We start from the raw sequence: 12,188 nt of genomic DNA, 5'->3' as shown, positions 1-12,188 counted from the left end.
CCCCTCTAGGTCCTCAAGTGCAGCCCATTGACTGAATCCAAACTTCATAGAACAGCTCAAAGGGCCACACTTGAGGACCTAGAGTGCCACATGTGGCCTTGAAGCTGCAACTCCCACTCCTGGTAGGAGAAAGAGTAACACTGAACTTGTAGGTCAGGATAGAACTAGGTTCAAACTGCATCTAAACACTTACTAGTTGTATATGTATACTATGTTTGTACACTATTTTGTGACCATAAAAAAAGATTCTGAGTTTGTGAGCCTTGACTTTATCTGTAAAATGGGCATACCTATAGGAATGCTAATGCATGAAAAGTACTTTGCATACATTATAGGCTATGTATTAGCTATGATGATCACCATCAAGTGCAGCAAACTGTGAAATAATTTGGAAACATGGGATTCAAAAAAAGTAACCTGATTTATATTAAAGTAGATACTTACAATACTTCTGCTTAGGAATAGTTTCTTAGGAGCATTTTGTAACTTGGAGGTCTTCAATTTGTTTATACAAGTAACCTTGTCTTTTCTGTAACCTAATGGAAATAAAACTTCCTATAAATACTCATTATACACATGGTTAATGGATTAATGATTATTATTTTTAAAATCTTCTTGCCTTTATTTCTTTGACATAAATAAAGCCCACGGATTTTTCTATTAGGCATCTCAAGTCTCTAATTCATTCAAAGATCTAATTCATAAAATGTTAAACTGGTCACCTGAATTTTCTTCATGTACAGAAATCATTTCCTACTACAAGTCAATCAATCCTGGGTCCTTAAACATCTAAACCAATCACTAAATAGTTCTCAAGGAGGCAGAAGTGTAAGATGACCATGAGGAGGGCCTTCCAAAATGCTCAGACATCATGTCAAAGAGCTGAACCCAATTGTTGCCAGTCACTCAGAAAATCAATGCTGTCCCAATACCACTACCACCACCCCATCATCATATTAGGAACAGTATTCATTGTATTAGTTTAAGCAGTTAATTGATTTCTAGTTCCCTATCAAGTGGCATGAGGAGCTCTAGTCTTCAATTTCTACGGACTACTCCTCAGAGTCTAATGGACATCTGGGAAGAAAAGAAACATTTGGATCTGTGTTCACCAGAAGTCATTTTTCAGTTAATTCCAAGGGAAATGATGGTCATCCAGGGGCTTCTAGAAATCGGACACTCCACTAAAGTACCTAATAAAAGGAGAACTGGTCTGACAATTTACTGAGCAAAAAAGTAGGTCTCTAATTAGTTTACATCCATCTGGAATTTGCCTTAATTACTAGTAAAGAGGATCTAATATAATGGAAACTCTACTGGACTCCAGAGATTCCTGGTTCTGACATTAACTAGCTGTGTGACTAAGCTTAAGAAAGATAACCTCTCTGAGTATCAGTTTCCTCATCTGTAAAATAAGAGTAACAATACTGAAATAAGCACTTCCCAGGGCTTTATTGTGAACAAAGTTCTTCATAAGTCAGAAAGCCCTATTCTGTGTGCACATGTACGCATAGATGTATAAGTACATACATATACGTACATATATATGCATGTGTGTATGTCTGTCTGTGTACATGTGTGTGTTTGCTTCTATTTCCATAACAATAAAGCTGAGCCCAAGAGGGGCTTAATTAAGTTTAGCTGTCTATTCATAGTGTTGCTTCCACCATAGCTCTCTGGAGTTATGAAGATGCGTAACACAACCCCCTAACTTATTCAATTTAAAAGAATGCAGCTGATGGCAATTTTTTCTTTTTTTAATGGCTCATTAGAGATACTTTTTTCAAGCAAATGGTTAATCTTTATCAGAGAGCTTCTCCACGATGGGAGCTTAATTTAGGAGCTGGAAGGCGCTTGAGAGATCATCCAAACAATCTGGCCCCTTTCTTTCTGCAGATGAATTAAGCAAGACCCAGAGTGGTAAGGAGGTCACCGGGCTACTAAACAGAAGAGCTGAAATAAAAATGCAGGTCTTCTAACTCTAGGTCCATCACTTTTTCATGGCAGCATACTATAAGTATAAGCTTATAAGCTTATAGACTATAAGCTCACTGAGGGCAGGGATTATCTTTTGCCTCTTTTTTGTAACCCCAGTGCCTGGCATATATTAGGTACTTAACACATATTGACTGACTGCCTCTTTCTTCAGTATATTAAGAGTCACAGAATACTTTATTTCCAACAACCTTGTAAAATAAGCAGAGAATGGGTAATTATTACTATTTTACAAAATGAGGAAACTTTTCAAACTTCTCAGTTGACCTGATGGTGAGAAGAGTTAATAGGATCTGACCGTCTTTTGGCTCTTAAGTCCAGCGCTCTTTGTATGAAAGTAAGATTCATTAGGCTAGAGTCCTGGTGTTTCTGGTTTGTAAGTCAATGATAAAATTGGGTGTTTAATTCAAATATACTCCTTTCATTACCCAGAGTGTTTGCTCACTTTGTACTAGGTTACACCATGACAACATTTCAAGCGGAAACACACTGACATATTTAATGTTATTATGTATGTGTTTCTAAGTAATTTATAATGGTAATAACTGTTGGACACTGTGTCTCCTTCTTATATGGTCTTCTTCTCATCTTGGAAACTGTGCCATGCTGGACCCCCATATTCATGTTTTGTGAAGCGTGGTTTAAAGGAAAACTGAAATGGCAGTCGACCACTTTCTAGTGGGTGAACGTTTCCCCGCTTACCCTTAGGGACGTGTAACTCGTGTCTGGTCTTTTCACACCACCCCACAGGGTGAATGTCAGGGGAACTTGCATTGGTCCAAAAATCATAGCAGCTTAAATAGCCGTCAAAGTGGAGTCTCAGGCGATGACCACACACCTATGAAATGGGAGGTGAGGAAACAGCTGTAATTGTGGTTGCTGTATTTAAGACAGATGCAAAATTCACCAAGCAGTAAATAGTTCTACCTTAAATCAACATGCAAAAGTATTAGTGATATGTTATTAAGGGCTATTCCCTTCTTTAAAATAATATCTGATTTCTTTCCACCTCTGCAATATGTAACTAAGATCTAAAAGAACAGAAGCATCTCAAGGGCGTGGACAGTTTCCTTTTTGTACTTGTCGTTCTAGTGACTAGTAAAGTTTCTTTTGCATAGCAGTGGCTTAATAAACATTTGTGGAATTCATGTACAAGACTGTTTATGAGGCCGACTCAAACATTCCAACGCAGATAATATAAACAGGGCCTATCTGGTAAGTTCATAGAATTAGGACTCTTTTACCAAAAGCCCTTCTTTTTCCTTAAACTGAAACACTAATTTAAACATACCAAGCCCCATCCTGTCAGCAACACTGCCTCTAGTCCTTCTATGGTACAGCTAATATAGAAAGCCCAGGGTTACATAAGCTAAGGTACTTAAAATTCTCACGTAAAGACCCAACAATTTTAAATGCTATGTTTAAAAGGGAGGCAGTGATGCATACCCCCAGAAACACCCTATTTCTTCTTTGTCTAAGCACTATGTATTTGTTAATTTGACAAATAAATCCAGTAAGTAAAACAAATGTGCTCTCTACACCTAATACTATCAAAATTAATAAGCACAGAAAATACATAAAAATGAAAAGATATGCAGAAGTGAAAACCGCAGAATTATAAAAATAATGCCAGTGACTATGCTTACTAAAAAGTAATATACTAATGTGAAGAAATCAAGGCAGTAATAATGATTTACCAATGTTACTAGTATGCTAAAGCATTAGAGTTGTTTTTTTAACTATAGTTATGCATCCATCTCCATGCTGACTGTTATGCTGATAATGGAATTTTTTTTTTAGTTAAAAAAACAGCATTTTTACATTTAACAGTAAACCTTGTTTAATAAATTTTTTCACAAATCATTTACTTCCATCACACATTTTTTTATGTTTCAATGACATAATTCCTCTCACACATAAATGTAGTAGAGATGAAATCCTCAAAATCAGTAGTCTGGGATTCACCTATGACTGTCGCACCTTTAAGATCTCCCTAATGAGGGTAAGACAGGTATAAACAAATGCAGAAGTGTTTATGTGGTGGCATATGTACAGAGAGTATTCATTCTGAAGTGGAAAAAAGCATGGAATATCTGGCCTTGAAGCCAGGAGGATGTGACTTCTCTTACATCCTAGATATATGAGCCTAGAAAAGTCATTTAATCACTACATGCTTCAAGAAAGTCCCTAAGTCTTCCAGAGGTACAAACTTGCATTGGTAGAGAGACTTTTCTCACCCAGGAGCTTCCCACTCCAATGAAATCACAGGTTCTATCTTATTCTTACATGCTATATAAAGATACATTCCACCCATCCCTGACTAAAATTTAAAAAAACAAACATGTGACAGCAAGCTAATGAAATCCTTTTCAATTCCAATCCGGCAATACACAACAGTAATTACAAAACTAATCATATCCATGGATTCAATAATGTAATTCCTAGGGCTATAATCTAAGGGTCTACTAAAAAAAAAAAAAAAAAGAAAAGTCTAATTTATATAAAAATATTCACATCCAATGTACTTCTAACAGTGAAAAACTAGGAAACAATTTCCATATAAATGGTTAGGAAATAGCTAAATCAATGTAGTATATAATACAAATGAACCACTAACAATAATAAAGTGAGACCAATAAAGAAATATGGAAATATATATGAATGAAGAAAAAATGAACAACCTAAACTATACAAAAACCAAAGCTTTTTATGGCTACTGAAAGAAGATATCAGGAAGGGGAACAGAAATGCTATTGTTACATGAAAGTATTCTTTTAAAATATAATTCATTTTAATTACATGGTTTTGTTGGGTTCTACTTGAGGCATCTTTATTGAGATACTTTTTTTAATGATATAAAATTAATTTTAAAATGCATTGGAATATTGCTCCAGTGCTGAAAACCCAATCTGTTATTCTCTAGGAATTTATTTTAACTATTATAGAACATATTATAGTCAATGAAACTATAATAGACTTCCCTTACCTCAGCTACAGAGAGCACAAAGAATTTAGATGGATCCTGGGGGTCAATGCCTTCTAATCTCATTCCAACTTGAAAACCATTTTCATGCTCAGGAAAGGACTGATCCTAGGGATATTCAAACAATAGCTATTAAAATATTAATATACCAATACCCTGTAAGTAAAGATTTAGCATGCATATTAGCAAATAGGAATCCTCTGTTCTACTTGTAAAATTCAGCACTATCTACCTCTAAAAAGTAGCTTGTTGACATTACTTAGCAAACATAGGTACACTAACTTCAAAGTACTTCAAATCATTCTAGATTATAATCATTTTACCTTCAATGTCACAAGGCCTGGAACATGAGCTCCTCAGCCTTTCTTTTGTAAAGGACCAATCCTTATTTCCATGAAACATTAAAAGCAAGGAGTTAGAGCTGGGAACTGGGAATGGACCCAACCTACACATGGCGGCAGCCAGGTGGCATGGACAGCTAGGTGGCACAGTTGTTAGAGTGATGGGCCTGGAGTCAGGAAGATTCACTTTCTGAATTCAAATCTGGCCTCAAACACTAACTAAACGTGTGACCCTGGAGCCCTGTTTGCCTCAGTTTCTTCTTCTGTAAAATGAGCTGGAGAAGGAAATGGCAAACCACTCCAGTGTCTTTGCCAAGAAAACCCCAAAAGGGGTCACAAAGAATCTGACACAACTGAAATGAATGAACAACAAACGCGCAGCTGACAAAAGTTTTGAGTGACATCTTGCTTAACAAATGTCATCATACAGTGCAGAAGATCCAAAAACAAAACAAAACAAAACAAACTATTTCTTTATAACACAACGGGTCATAACATAAAGTTACAAACAAACACATACATACATGTTTTATCTTATCCTTAAATCTTGGGTGTCCACCAAGGTCCCTTTTCTCTTCCTTCTCTGCACCCTTCCACTTTCATCTCATTAGCTCCCAAGGGTTCAAACATCATCTACACAAATGACTCTCAAATCTACATATCTAACCCTAATATTTCTTTTGTGCTTCGGTCTCACATCAGCAACTGCCCAAAGGACACCTCCAATTAAAGGTCTTCTAGGTTCATCAGACTCAGTACGCTGAATATAGAATTCATTATCTTCCTTCATAAACCTGCCCCTGACCTACTAACTTCCCTACTTCTTTCTTTTCAGACCAAGTTGGCAAGTTCTTAATTATCCTCCCCTCTTCACACTCCTTCTCTCTTGTATCCAATTAGTTTCCAAGTCTTATCATCCACAGCCTCCTTCCCATCTTCCTGTTTTTCTACACTTACACAGCAAACAGACTAATTCATATTTTCATCATTTCTCATCTAACTGATCTCCCAGATTCAATATCTTTCTCCTCCAATCTATCTTCTGCATAGCTGCAGATTGTCTTCCTAAATCATAAGTCTGACAAAATCACTCCCTCACTCAAGAATCTCAGTGGTTCCCTATTGTCCCTAGGATAAAAAGCAAACTCTCCAGCTATTCAGTCTGGTTCTAGCATTTTCCAGACATTTCAAATTTCTCCTCATGATTACAAGCTACATTCCAGTCAACGTGCCCTACTTGCTGTTTCCCAAACCCAGAGTTTCATTTTCTCTCTATGACTATGCCCCAAATGTACTCACTCCTCAATCTCACATTCTAGATTTCTTGGCATCCCTTCAAAGTCTAATGGAGGTATCACTTCCTATGGGAAGTCTTTCCAGACTGCCCTACTTATTAATCTTCCTTAAATTATCTTGCACTTGGATCTATGTACATATTCTATCACAATAGGGAAACACAGAAACTATGAGGGGAAGCACTTTGTTTCCTCTTTGCAAAATGTTTGGGGATGGCTTAAACAGGCAGACAATTACTAGGCTTAAAAGTCATAAGAGTTTAAAAGGGAAGACGAGTTTCTAGAATAGAAGATAGCTCTAGAAGAGAGATCTAGAAGAGAGCATCTCTCGATGCTCAATCAAACTGATAGGCAGATAGAAAATAGACAAGTTGTTGATAAAATTCTTAACTACCTTCCAATAACAAATAAAAATCCACAAAGAAGCAAGGGTTCATTCTCTTTATTAAAATGACTAATGAAATTGGCATTTTCTGGACTTTAGGTAGTCTAAAAGTAGTCGCCCGGAGAGCTTCGTTTACATAGCAGGGAAGGTGGCTCCCTTTGTGAACACTTAGAATCACAAAAACAGTGAAACTCAGAACTAGGAGATTGGAATGCTCCAAGTTCAACAATCTCATCTTATAGATGAGGAAACTCAGGTTGAGAGAAAAAAAGCAACACATTACACAAAATAAAAAAACCATCCAACTAAAAATTGTCACTTTCATAAATGCCCAAATGGGGAGGATAATTGAACATTAACACCAATAATTATAGATTGTTTCCTGAAATGTTGATCCTTAGCTGATATAGCTGTCAACCACATTTTTATGAACAGCCAGGAAGACTGGAGGGACAGGGAAGGTGGAGAGTGGGGAGGGAGAAAGGGGGAGAATGTGTCTGACCTATACTTTGGCTAAAACATGTGAATATCATATTAGTCTTCAACATACTCTGGTGAAGAAATAAGCAATACTTATTTGTAGCCATATTAACAGAGAAGGAAAATGTGACAGCATAATGTCCATTTCCTCCAAAGATATTGAGTGGAGGAGTCAAAATTGTAACCTCAAGTTATCTCACTTCCCATTTTAACCTCTGTTTATCTAGGCACACAATTTCGAAAATCTAATAAGAGTCTGGACTAAATTTTGGCCATCAATTTTTTTTATAATTAGAGATAAAATGATCAGTATATGAAAATCAGGTTTAAGATTAAAAGTCACACACAAAACATTTCATCCATCACCATTATGTTAACAGAAAATACAGCTTAGCATTTTAATTCCAAATGGAACGTGAAATATTTGTTCAGAATCTTAGGAAATGACCCCCAAAAAAATCCTGAACAGCTGCCCCATATGCCTGTATCATTTTAGATTTTTTTACCAAGAAAGACATTCTTTAAAAGATGACAAAAAAACCTAAAATGAAATGCTAAGACTGAATGATTTCTGAAGCATTTTTTATTTGTACAAGAATAAAATGCCATGTGTGTGTTTAACTCTCCCAGGCTTCTTCTCACATCTACTCTGTTTTCCAGCAGATTTTATTTAACAAGTTTTATATGACTACCTCCTGTTCGCTGCTTTGAAATTTCTCTGTGGTTTCTCCCCCTACATCCCCCTCAAATGAAAACAAGGGGGAAAATGTGTATTGATAACATTGAAATGAAATTTAAGCAGTTGTAGGAACTGACAGAAGATGCTTTTGTGGAAATGTCAGTCACAAAACTAAAAGGGGGAAACATGACTTCCTGGGAGCAGACTCTGCCTTATTATCACACATGGATGAGAGAGGCAAGACACTTGCAGAAATTCACAGCCAGAAGTTAAGATGATCAATGTTACTATTATCAGCATATCAAAACTGCTTCTCAATTGAACATTTGGAAGCTTTATATAATGCTGTAAGTAACACTGTATATATAACACAGCAGTGTCTTTCTTCTTCAAGTTTCAAATGAAAATAAAGCATACCATTTTCACAATTTTGAAGGGCAGCATTCAGCAGGAAATGTCACCTTTTTATGAGCTCTTTTCCAAAGATCCTCCTTTAATGCTTCATTCACATGATATATTTAGGGGGGGAAGGAGAAGATAAGCATTTATTAAGCACTTACTGTGTACCAGGCATTATGGTAAGTGCTTATTTGGAGGGAAAAAACCTTTTTTATTATCTCAAGACTATACCTGAAAATGAGGTTCGTGGAATAAATTTCTACTATATCCCATGGTGAATAAAAAGCACTTTTTAAAAACTTTTCCCTTCTAAATCTTGGATCTTAATAAACTACCATTACTAAACACAACATCATATACTAAACAAAATCCAACCACCCTGTCAATTAACCTCTAAAGAGACATAGGCTAGATATTTTAGGGAAATTATTTAATTCCTATAAGATACTAAAAGACGAGGCAGACCTCAACAAATAAATGTGCTCCTAGTGCCCTAAAAATAAATCAACCATCAAATCAATACCTATTCAACTACTTCAAGGCCAAAAGTGTTCTTTGCCCTACAGTATGATATTAAGAATATGCATGTCTGATAAATTATACTCCCAGTCTCTGTCTCTGTCTCTCTCTCTCATGCCCTTTCCAAACACATCCATCTTCTTTCCAAAAGGATACGCTATTATCCTCAAAGCACATCACAGCTTTTCCATGAACTCAGAATGGATAAAAGTCAATTTTTTATTTCCCCATGACATAAATGACTCTTGATCATGCTATCGATTTGTTAGATTAGTGGGAATTATTTTTTAATTTCAAAAGGAAAAAGCAATTGAATTTTAGAGCTGAGGCTAATCTAGTGGTGAAATATGACAGAAGATCTATTTTGCATCTCTTGTTTTATATGGTATTTTCTTATTATTTTGGATTCCGTGAGATTTCTTAAATGGCTTCCAAATATCATATGCACAAAGGTCATGTACACAACACAAATACAGAGAGCAACATATCAATCAATCAGCACTTATGAGGAGTCTATTCCATAGCAGGCACTGTAGCATACAAGGACAGAAGTGAGGCAAGCTCTGTTTTAAGAGCTTATATCCTACTAGGTAGATAAGCAACAGAAATACATGCGGAACAACAGGACTGCTTTACAGATAGGTCAATCTATATTTTTCTGATTTCTGTGAAGTAATAAGCTCATCCTCCTTTTCATTCAGTTCTAAATAATTCCATTTCACCTCTAAAATGTATGCTAACATGTCTGATTGCACAATTAAAGTCTGCACTCCAACATGACAGACATCTCAATAACTGACTGAATTAAACTCAGAAACAAAACAAAATGTACAACACATCTCTTTGCAAGTGAAATACTGAAATGAGCAAATCCTTAGATGGCAAAAAAGTTCGTATGAATAAAGTAAAAATGACACCTCGGTAAGAGATTGTATGTTAAGCTCAAAATACCACAGACCACCATCTCCAGTGTCCTTATCAAAGCTGTCCGCAAATTCCTCAACCAATAGGAAGTTTATGTCAAGAATCCTTGGAGAACATTTTGTCTAAAACAAATAACAAACAAACAAAAACCCCTGGGACCTCTTTTCAAGAGTGGGTCCTTCCTAAGCAAAGAGTTAGTGTCACTTCTGATATAAACTTCATTTAAAGGACAGCTGTGGAAGTTGTCATTCCTCGACTGGGGCAAGGGCAGAGGAGAAGGACCATTTTGTCTCTGAATCTCTCTTCTAAACCAGTTATGAACCTGGCATTCAGCTTCTAACTGGAAGTACAGATAAGCAGCTGTGGCATTTGTAGAAAATGAGAACACCATTCTTCAGAACAAATAAGCAGCACTTACCAAACTCTCAAGTACTATTGCTTTGGATTTGCTCGTCTATTAGATATAACTGATAGACTGATTATGGGGGTTGGGGTGGGGTGGGGAACTGAACTTCACGATTGGTTGTTAGGGTCTTTCTCCACATCGCATCCCCCAAAATTAGGGATTCAGAAAAATAATATTATGTAAATAGAAAGGCAAGAAACAATTCAAATAAAAATTCCCTTTTAAAAATATAAGTAACAAACATTAGGTGGCCTGACTAATAACAGCAGTATGTAAAGGTGGATCCTGGTTTTCAAAAGAGATTTTTTATGACTTCAGATATAATAGTTCAAACCCTGGGTGACACTGAAATACATAGGATGACTGTGAAAATTCTGCACGTTACAGCTTTTCAATACATTGGTCAGTTTTTCTGAACTTTTGTTTCTTATTTTTTATTGTTAATTTTTAAAGAGATGTCTCAGCAATATAACAAGAAATGTTGGGAATGTAAATGCAAGCAACATCAATAAAATTTATTTAAAATAAGAATTCAAAGAATTACATAATAGGGAAAGGAACAAGAAACAAGGAAAACATAGAACAACCATCATAAGGTGAGAAGATTGCATGCTATATGTATGTACACACACATATGATGTAAGGACATAATTTGATTCCCAGTAGAGACAAACACATTAAAAAATGGAGTGTTTCCTATCATGGAAAAAGCTAACAGGAGTAGGAAAAACATATGTTCACTCATACAGTCCCTTAATTTATAGCTCCAGTGTAATAGTGTATGCATGTATTTTTATCTGTGCTGTAATCTATTCCCCAAATGGACTGTAGGATCTATCAAATCTGTAGAGAATTTTCTCAATGAGGTCTGGGGTTACATTTCATCTAAAATTTCTATCTCTTTGATATCTAACACAATTTTCTACACAAATACACACAATAAATGTTGACTTGAAATTATAGTAGAAATAATATTGAACAGTTTTTCAAATATAGAGCATTTCATGACAGCTATACTATTTGATTCTAAGATCAATTGCTATGTTAGAGTAATGGAAAACTTTATTACCTCTCTCCCCACTACCCCATTTTTTAACCTCAATCACATATAAAATCTAATGAAAAATGCTTAGATGAATACTATTAATCAATGCTGTTTTATAATAGGTAAAGCACTCCATTACAAATCCTACTTGACAAATGCCTAGCTTTGATATTTCATATTAATTAAACCAAGTGGTAATAACATCTTTCCTAAGATGTAGAGAACAACTTACCAGGCAAAATATTATTAATAACAGCTCACATGTAAATAATATTTTGTGATCTATAAAACAGCCTTGTGATGTGGAAAGAGAAAACATACACGCACACACACACACATGTAAATATACATACAAATCACTCAGAGAGGGAGAGGAGGGAATGAGAAAGAAAGAGAAAAAAAGAGAGGGGGAGAGATAGAAGGAGCAAGAGAGGGAGGGAGAGAGAGAAAGAGCTCAGTGACAGCTATCTGTATCAGTTACAAGTATAGCAACAACTTTAAACTTATTTTAAATGATTTAAAGTGAGGAAAGGTGGTGGCGCCTTGCAGTCAGGAAGAGATGGGAGTTCCCTAAAGTCATGAGAGGGCATATGTACCTGGATTTTTCAGACAGAAAAGGATCTAAAAAGGCTTCACATGGGGTTTCATGCAGACTAAACACGAACATCACAGCCCTAGGGTACAGATCTAAAACCAAATTCATTTGCCCATTTACTTTCCTCCCCACATATCTAGGA

The 12,188-nt window shown here is 35.9% G+C and overlaps 1 protein-coding gene across 3 annotated transcripts in view; it reads right to left on the bottom strand.

Annotated features, from left to right (window-relative positions):
- Window positions 1–12,188, bottom strand: part of L3MBTL4 (L3MBTL histone methyl-lysine binding protein 4) — a 511,255-nt gene that overhangs the window by 320,630 nt on the left and 178,437 nt on the right. For 2 of the 3 annotated variants that reach the window (XM_072604270.1, XM_072604271.1), the window contains exons 6-8: window positions 4,982–5,086; window positions 2,698–2,833; window positions 445–536 (exon numbers count right to left, since the gene is read on the bottom strand). In XM_072604270.1, the coding sequence (XP_072460371.1) occupies window positions 445–536; window positions 2,698–2,833; window positions 4,982–5,086 (333 nt within the window). The remainder of the gene's footprint in view (window positions 1–444; window positions 537–2,697; window positions 2,834–4,981; window positions 5,087–12,188) is intronic. The other variant, XM_072604272.1, reaches the window with a different exon arrangement.

Source organism: Notamacropus eugenii, chromosome 4, assembly GCF_028372415.1.
Source record: "Notamacropus eugenii isolate mMacEug1 chromosome 4, mMacEug1.pri_v2, whole genome shotgun sequence".
In the NCBI taxonomy this organism is placed as follows: domain Eukaryota; kingdom Metazoa; phylum Chordata; class Mammalia; order Diprotodontia; family Macropodidae; genus Notamacropus; species Notamacropus eugenii.
Note: the sequence above shows the minus strand (reverse complement) of the source record. Positions and strands in the feature narration are given on the sequence as shown.